This window comes from Nestor notabilis, unplaced genomic scaffold (assembly GCF_000696875.1).
Source record: "Nestor notabilis isolate BGI_N333 unplaced genomic scaffold, ASM69687v1 scaffold22030, whole genome shotgun sequence".
NCBI lineage: Eukaryota > Metazoa > Chordata > Aves > Psittaciformes > Psittacidae > Nestor > Nestor notabilis.
Genome location: NW_009911016.1, coordinates 34,986 through 43,992, shown reverse-complemented (window position 1 = coordinate 43,992; position 9,007 = coordinate 34,986). Strand labels below are relative to the sequence as shown.

Sequence of the window (9,007 nt, the reverse complement as noted above, 5' to 3'; positions counted from 1 at the left end):
GCAGGAATAAAATAGTCTTTTCCATTTTCCTCATAGTGTCTTTTAAGGATTTTTCATTTGCTTGTAAACTAATGGATTTATTTTTCCAATATTAAATAATAATTTCTGAATGTTCTGGCAATAAATATTTGCTGTATTGTAATACTGTAATGTAACAGGCTATCTTGTTCATCTATACATTATAAAGTCAGTTTACAAGAGACATTTTAGTCTAAAAGTAGAGCAGTTCATTATGCAAGATTATAAATTGCTTTTAATATTGCCTCGAACTGGTTTCCTAATACAAGAACTTTATCTGCTTGTTCTAGAATCTTACTGGCAAGCTGGATTTTTGCATGTACAACTTATATGCTCAAAATCAAACACTCCATATAACCAGTGTGCCTCTAAGTTCTTTTAAATATGTGCCTGTTGCATGCATACGAATTGGATGAAAAGGAGAGAAGAAAGTATCAGCCTGCAAGCTGGCTCCAACAGAGACCCTGAACATTCTGTTTACACATTTTTCAAAAGCCTTTTCTTTTTATATTCATATTTTAGCAGCCAGAAACTTACTTTATTTGTCAAAGCTTTATTTCACACTTAACTTACAATGAAAATTGGTTTTTGTGCTAGCAAAATGTGTTTCCCTTCTCCTTGAGCTCATGTTGCATCTCCCTGATGATAACCACAAATAATGTGTAATTCATATTCCAAATCACTTGTTCAATATTCAGGGGCCAAGAGGTCTAGACGGTCCTCCAGGAGAAGCAGGAGCACAGGGCATCAAGGTGGGTGTATTGCTTAGTGCTACATAAAACATCAAGATAAACCATAACAGATAAGATAGAAAAGAAAGAAAGAAACAAAAAACCAACCCAGCATGTCAGAAGTCATAAAGTTCCATTTAATCCATGAGGAGATATGCAAATTTCTGCCGCCTTCAGATAATTCCCTACTATGGTAAAAGCCCATATAAGCCTGAATCTGCACTTCCTGCAGCGTTATCCAGCATTTAAACTGACAGCAGCTGTATGCAGCTTATCTATGAAACATACAGAGAATTCACACACTGTTGGTTATTTATCAGGGAGAAAGAGGCGATCCAGGGAAGAAAGGAATTCCTGGATTTATTGTAAGTATTGGACCCAATCTTTGTAGTAAGCCTTAACATGGTTACTACTAATTTCTGAGCTGTGTTTGTAAATTATCTGAAGCCAGCATTGTCTTTAAATACTTCTCTTTGACCAGGGTAAAGCTGGAAATCCAGGAGAAAGAGGAGATCAGGGTGCACTGGTGAGTATGAAATTCTCTAGTACTTCCACCAAAAAAATTCCACAAAATCTCATATTTTGTTTCACACTGGGATATGGGGGAATTTGTATTCCTTAGAGCAGCTGGAAAACTCTGACAGTATGGTTTGCATATATTCATATAAAGAATCAGGGGGAGAAGTGAGAGTAAGCGTGAACATGGTGTAGTCTGCTACAAGACCAGTGTTTCCATGGTCTACAGCATACAATACGATGGCAAATTGCGGCAGAGGAAATTGTCACTTTTATTTAGTAGGGGGTCCTAGAAGTTGCTTTAGGGTTTTTTTTTAGTTTTATTGTAGTTTTAAGGGAGAAAGTCATTGTGACATAGAGAAATAATTATTTTACAGATTTTAGAGTAGATGTGTACTATCAATGTTGGGATAAATGTAGAAAAATTTCTAAAATGTATGTCACATATAGGAGAAAATTCCTCCTTTTAGGGCTTTTTTCAATGGAAATCTAACATGTTCTATTTGAAGCTTTCTTTTACAAAGGTTTCCAGTCAGTCCAAATTGTCCAATTGGATTTTCAATAAAGAAGGAAGCAGAAAAGCAGAAACAAAGCAGTAGTGGGTGGTGGGTTTGTGCTGAAATTGAGACTGATTGTTAGTTTTCACTGTACTTCTCTTGCCTTTTCTGCTCAGATTTAGGAGGTTGTTGCCTCTCACCTTTGAAATGATGGATTTTCATTTCTCTTCATTCACTAGGACTTTTAAATATATTTGTATATACAGAAATGCATGAACTAAAACGTCATTAGGTTGAAATTGATGGGAATTAGTACGTTTATTGCAAAGTACAAGATACTGCTCTATTACTGCTACAGCTGCATTTTCTAGAAGAGAGTGTAAAACAGATATGCTATGAGCCAGGTTGAGCAGAAAGGAAAGCGGCTCTGAATCTTACTTATCATTTCAAATACAGTTTGCAGGGCAGGATTCCCATAACACTGTGTTTAGGCCCAGTTTGCTCACAGAAGCAGCACATGAGTCTAAGGAGAATGATGAGGAATTAGTGAACAGTGGGTTGGCCAAGATCAACCCCTATATAAGAGAAACTGAGGAAGGATTTTCAGGGCTCCCTCACCTGCCACAGGAACTAGTGATATGGCAATGCATATCAAACAGAAGAAAAGGCTGCATGTACTTCTTGGGCATTTCTGAGTGAGTTACTGAGTGAGCAGAAATGAGAGAGGAAGTGGCTTTTTGCAGAATATGAAACAGCTTTTTTCCAATGATTTTTTATTTTATTTTAATCTTCTAGGGTTTGCTTGGGCCTCCTGGAACCACAGGAGACAGGGGACCAATGGGAGAGCCAGTAAGTTAATCCTTATGCCTGCTTAAAAATTTTTCCACATATGGTACAGAATTCCCTGGTAACTCAAGCTCTGTTTTGTTGGGATTCAGTGTTGCCAGCTGTGGTTAGATAGGAATTGTGGGCTAATTGTTCCAAAACTGCAGGGCTAGGGTCTGCCTCCCTTTCTTAGCCTAACTTGTTCATAAGGAGACCCATTAAACATGTTGGGAAGCACTGAAGTGAAGGGTTCACAACATAAGAGAACATCACAGAATCTGGACCACAATATTATGTGTCTTTACACTGCATTGAGGTAGACATCTACATTATGGATTATGTAAATATGTGCCAGTACTTATACTAGTGGTATTTTTGAGGGTCAAAATTTAGGACAGTTACTGAGTAACTCAGGGACCACAGCTTTTTGGCAGGTTAAATTTTCAGTGAAAAGGAGACTGCTGTAATAAACCTCAGACATTTTTCTGCTGGATGGATTCTTGTTCTGATTGTTACTATTTCAAAGCCCCACTTTTATGTGGCTAATATTGTAACGGAAGTTCAAGCAGATTCGGCAGCAAGTATATGCAAAGTGCTGCAAAATGTAGCCGTGACATGAACAGTATTGCATCACTATCTCTGGGGGTAAATCAGGTTAAATAAATACAGTGAAAGAGGGTGTGCTGTCCGAGGGAGACTTGGGAGAAGGCTGCCATTTTATGGTGCAGAAATCTATTAGAGTTGTCAAAAATTGTATGTTTTCATTTCTTCTGAAATGTTATTTTGTGTATCATATTATATATAGTTTAAATCTTGAAAGTGAACTGTTGATATAAAGCATGTTATTTCTACTAATTATTATTATTTCTAATATTATTAAATATTATTTCTACTAATCCATAGGTTGACATGTTTACAGAAATCCACTGCACATTTTGGGGGGCTAGAAATATACCAACATTTATTTTGGTAGATTTTCTTTTGGATTTAATACCTACTTAACTTGAGCTGCCAACTTGTGGAGTGGTAAAATGTTCCAACAGTTACTACTGGATGCCTGTCACTTCATCTCTTTCATTTATTTTATCTAATCTTCATGTTGTGACATCCAAGACCCTTATGATACAAGGCTTGTACATAAAATTTGTGCCATTTTCTGGTCAAGTCTGAATTTTCTTATATATAGAATGGCTATCGGCCTTATCTAATCTAAGTGGTCTACTCTTTAGCAACCTCCATTTCTGCTATGCTTATGATCTTAGAATCTAAATGTGTGGTGTCAGAAGTAAGAAAAGCTTAGCCTTTGAACAGGGTATCTTTTCTTTCAAGTGATGAAAGATTGAAATGTCTTCAGGAAACGGTCTATGGAGCTAGAAAGCAGCAATGAAAATGACACAAGTTGTTAAGAAATGAAACATGGGGCTCTCTAATTTGCTCATCCAAGCAGCTTGATTTCGTCTTCTGTCGGCTGGTCACTACATGAAAGCCAGCTGCTGAAGCAGTTTCTCCGTCCCTGTCACTAGTTCTGCACAGAGCAGAAAACTCCTAAGTGTTGGTAGAGAAGCAAAAAAAATGCAAGCAATTAGAACTATTTGTAGTAGTGGGCTTGGTCTAAATTATACTCTAATTTACTTATCAGGTATTTCAGTAAAACCTTTATTTGCAAATTACCTCTTGTTAGTGGTTAAAAGAAGTCCCTATATGGCTATAAATTTCTGGCTTCTGAAATTTCCTGAAAGTCTTGGGGGAAAGATACATCACCAATCCAGCAGACACAGCTCCATGGTAATATTATGAAGAAATACTTGACTCGTGAATCAAACTTAAGTTCTGTGACACTTGCCTAGTGGAATGCCATGGAGTTGATGCGGTGGAAAACCAATGAACTTAGTTTAGGACCAGCTGAATTCTCAACAGGAAATTAGATGCAAATTCAGTTATTCACACTTAACTGAAGCTATAAGGTAAAATATATGCATCTGCCGAAATCCTCTCAGTAATATGCAGTTTATGTTGTTGTAACAAGGGAAGAATATACTCATATTATCGCTGCCAAGTAGTCAGGAGAAGTAAAACTATATGCAGAGTCTGTAAAAGGAAGTGAAACAAAAAAGACTAAATATTTGCTTAAAAGCCCTCTACCATAAATACCGGTAGCAGTATCTTTATTTTACATGAGAGTAATAGATCAACAAAAGGTTTTGAATTTAGAATGTACTTAAACACAGATGAGTCCCAAAGGGGTAAATGAATGTGAACTTTCTGAAAGTTCAAAGACTGGATACATCCAGAGGGTTGATCTGTCTTGACATACATTCACAGTGGCTATGGAATCAGCTGTAAGCTGTTTCAACCTCTAGCCCCCAGCACACAAATCCGACTCTGTGAGTGGAGGTGGACAGTCTAACATGTGCAGAGAATTTGAGCATGTTGCTTTTAGGAAATGCTCAAATACTACATGTTACTGCAAAGAATTTATTAGTTACAGTAAGGCTTGTAAGAAAATGCTTGTACTGTAGTTCTTAATATTACCAAAAGGCTCCAGCCTTTAGTCCATTACACTTCAGTGGTTGTTCTGTGTAAACATTGCTAAATCCATAGTGAAGCACACAGTAGTTGTTTTCAGTTAATTCCATACCAGACTGTAGGATTTTCCACAAAGCAAACCAGACAGTCTAACAAACCTTAATTAAACAAAGTCTCAGTTAATCAAGAAGAGAGCTTAGTTTAGATAATAATTTACTTTTCGTCTAAAAGAAAAGAAATCTGTGCTATTATTTGAAATCCATTTCAGTGTGTCAAGATTGGCAGTGAGGTCTTTGGTACTGCATGCCACCAGGGTGCATGTATACACTATTGGGTTTAGGAGAAAAAACAATGAAATACAGTTCTTTACGCCAGTTGCAAGAATTCTGAAGAGACAAAGTCAAGACTAGACAATGGAATTTAATGTTAATTGAATGATGCATCCAAAATTTTGTTTAATGCCAGGGTCCAAGAGGACAACCAGGAGAGGCAGGCCCTATTGGCGAAATGGGTATTGAGGTGAGCTTTTAATAATTTATATCATAATTATAAACACTCAAGCAACTGAATAAGTCTGGTCAATGTGTTTAGAAACTTTTTTTTATTGCAACCTGCCAGACTCTCTTACTTGAAAAATGAGCACTGTCTTCAGGTGTACATTCATGACATCTGCACCTCGAAGGTGAATGTTTGAATGTTTACTTGAGCTTTTTCGAAAACCCCATTCTCCTTGCAGTTAGACAGTGGAACAGCATTAATCATATGTCCTTGCAAGTGGGAGATGAAGAAAAGCAGCTGCAGGCAGTCATCTTGCTAACTTTTGCTTCTACTTTTTGCTTTTTTTTTAATATCTCTTTGAAGGAAATGTGACAGCATGTGTTAGCCACGTTTATAATGAAGTAACTGAGGGATGAGCTCACTTAGAGCAGAACGGATCTGGCTTATTCAAAGAAATGTGCTTCTTCAGTCACCAAAAATCCAGTCTTCTGACTGACTATCAAAAAAAGGGTTTAAATGTAACCTTTGCGGGAAGCAATCTGATACCATTAACTCTTTAAGGGATGAAGACTCCAGAAAGGGCTTTGTTCTCCGTAGGCTGTATGTACTTGGCTCCAAGCCTAAACAGTGTTGAAATTGTCAGTCAGATTTACGAAAGATGGATGTTTGCTCAGCTTGCTAGTAATTTATGATGAAAGGTACAGGCTTAGTGGTACTGCTGAGTCTTCAATACGTTCCTGACCCACTGTGCAGTTCTTGAACTGTTCCTATACCCTCCTTCTTTTTCTTCTTTTGGGCTCTTGTAAGAACAAAGAACTGTGTTGCCTTAATTTGTTTTTTCAGACATGCATCTTTCCCAGTGGCTCATGGCATTTTGTGCTTTGATTTGGCTGTATTATTTGGTGGTTGCAAAATTATTATTGGTGACCATGTGTAACAGTAGCTCATGTGCCATGCAGGGACCTCCTGGCCCTGAAGGAGAACCTGGCCTGCAGGGAGAACCAGGTGCAAAGGTAAATATTGAAATTATTCTCTTTTGTGCTGTTTAAATTTTCACGTTTCCATAAAAGCAAATCAGAGTCGTCTAATTCACTAGCCAAGTAGTAGTGATATGGGAAACAAGCCATTAAGGAATATTGTCATCATGACCACATTATCTGTAAACCTGTCGTTGTTAAGAATTTTTTTCCTTAAAATCCAATGATTTATTTTTCTTGTGATATTCCAGGGAGACATTGGACCTGCTGGGAAAGCTGGAGAACCAGGTGACCAAGGTTTCAGGGTAAGCTATGGATGCAAATCTTCTTCCCAAAAGTATGTTACAAATGTGTCAGAAATGCAGGCTGAGAAATCTTGATTTAGCAGAAGGACTCAATAAGAAGCTATTTTCTGATACCTTTTTTCTTTTTTTTTTCTTTTTTTTTTTTTTTTTAAATAAAAACATGTAGTATTGTAGAAAGTTAAAAAGAGTATTGATTTTGATGTTGAAATATTTCTAAGCGTCTTATGTCCCTGAGAGACATGAATGAGGGCTGTGAGCATGGGGGTTAATCCAAGGGTGTCCAGCGCAGCTGTTAAGATGTCAGCACACAATACTGCTGTGTATGCATACCCAGTCTAGGTGTGCTAATGGGAACATTAGAGTCTCAGCAGAGCAGGGTTTCGCTCTGTACCACCATCTGAAGCAGCTGATTTGCTTCTGGTGCTATGGATGGCTTACTCAGCACCTGATTTTACCAAGCATTTGTGCCCCTGCTTATTCTTCCTGTGCATCTTACCCTGCCTCATCTGACCCAAACGGCTGTCTACCTTTGAAGGCTGAAAAAACCTTTTAAAGTGCTAGGAACAGATTTTATCGAGGACACTTTTAAAAGAACATAAACCATAACCTTTCAGACTTAAGTCTTACCATTGAGCTCTCTTATTCCATTTCCCTGCTGTCATGTTTTCCTCCTGCCCAAAATCTCCAGCCAGGTGCGTTCAACAGTTCTGCCTGTCCTTTGAGAAGAGTAATTCCTGTTACCAGTCCACAGTGGATGCTCTGGACTTAACCATGCAACTATGTCTGAAATACTATGTTTAGTATAGGGCAGCTCATGTTTGCTCGTTTACTATCTGCATCAAAAGTTGCAAGTTACCAGTATCTTTACCTAAGGCAAATACTCTAAAATGCTATGGTGCCGATACTGTTGGTAAATGAGTTTTTCATGGCCCTAAAATAAGTCACTAAACACACCGATTAGTAGTTACCCACATAAACATGGAAGTTTATCCACATAAACATGGAAAGTATAGGTATATTTTTGAGATTACTGTAATTACATGTTGTATACTCTGAACTCAATCTCATTGCCACTGTCCAGATATCCAGTGTTATAGGGACATAGTATTGCCTCATTTTTCTAATGTTGTCTTTCATGTTTTCCTGTGTTTGAGATTCACAGGGCTGTGACTGACACTGTAAATCAGTGAAAAATTAAGATAAATAAACTGTGACAGCAACATAAAAATTTTCCAAAAGATAATAAGCATGTGTAAAACTAGTCAGAGTTCTTCCAAGGCAATACATCTATGTCGAGAAACTTAGGCAATAACTTTATTTTCTACTGTTCCTTTCCATAAGGGTGAACCAGGACCTCCAGGAGAAGATGGCATTCAAGGAAAAGATGGCCCAAAGGTACATGCAATTTTTGTAACAGATGTAAAGCAGTCATGTCAACTTCAGGACCAAAGTATTTTTTCTCCTGTTTCATCAGAGGAAGAAGCCAGTTTCATTCATTTTGTTTCAACAGAAGCCAATTGAGTGCATTTAGGTTTAAGATAGGAGGCCCTGTATATTACAGGCTTTCCTGTGCCTTTTAGGTACATGCATACACTACAAGGGCTGCAAAGTTGAATGGCTTGACAAAGAAATGCAAGCTGGAGAACTGAGTACTGCTAATTTCTGTAGTGACTATCATGCTGGAGAGAGCAAGCCCAAGGCTGCTCCACTCCCTGCATTGCACCAGTGCTGTGCTAGGCAGTGTGCCAAGACAGGGGATGTTCCAGAAGACATATATACCCTTGCGTAGCCAGCAATGGGTAAGGCAAAATCTGGCTGTAGGAATGTATGAATGAGATAGAAACTCCCTAACGTGGACCATGACATCAGTTTGACTAGGAAAATTCCCATCAGCTTTAGTGAGCTTTCTGTAAACCTGAAGATTCAGAATTCACTTTTTCTCAAGAGTAAGTAATTTCAGAGCAGAAGCTTGACTAAGTTGTTTGTTTGTTTGTTTTTCTCCTTTTCTCCCTTGTTTTAGGGAGACCCTGGAGACCAGGGACTTCTTGGAGAAGGTGGTGAAAAAGGAGAGATGGGATTACCAGGAATTGCTGGACCCCCTGGTGAACATGGCA

General features: G+C 38.1%; 1 protein-coding gene across 1 annotated transcript in view; it reads left to right on the top strand.

Annotated features, from left to right (window-relative positions):
* The window catches only part of COL24A1 (collagen, type XXIV, alpha 1), a gene marked incomplete at its 5' end in the record, with an annotated part of 98,999 nt that overhangs the window by 57,349 nt on the left and 32,643 nt on the right, over nucleotides 1–9,007 (top strand). The window contains 8 exons of the mRNA XM_010012745.1: nucleotides 717–770; nucleotides 1,231–1,275; nucleotides 2,558–2,611; nucleotides 5,579–5,632; nucleotides 6,571–6,624; nucleotides 6,840–6,893; nucleotides 8,235–8,288; nucleotides 8,914–8,995. Of these exons, the coding sequence (XP_010011047.1) occupies nucleotides 717–770; nucleotides 1,231–1,275; nucleotides 2,558–2,611; nucleotides 5,579–5,632; nucleotides 6,571–6,624; nucleotides 6,840–6,893; nucleotides 8,235–8,288; nucleotides 8,914–8,995 (451 nt within the window). The remainder of the gene's footprint in view (nucleotides 1–716; nucleotides 771–1,230; nucleotides 1,276–2,557; nucleotides 2,612–5,578; nucleotides 5,633–6,570; nucleotides 6,625–6,839; nucleotides 6,894–8,234; nucleotides 8,289–8,913; nucleotides 8,996–9,007) is intronic.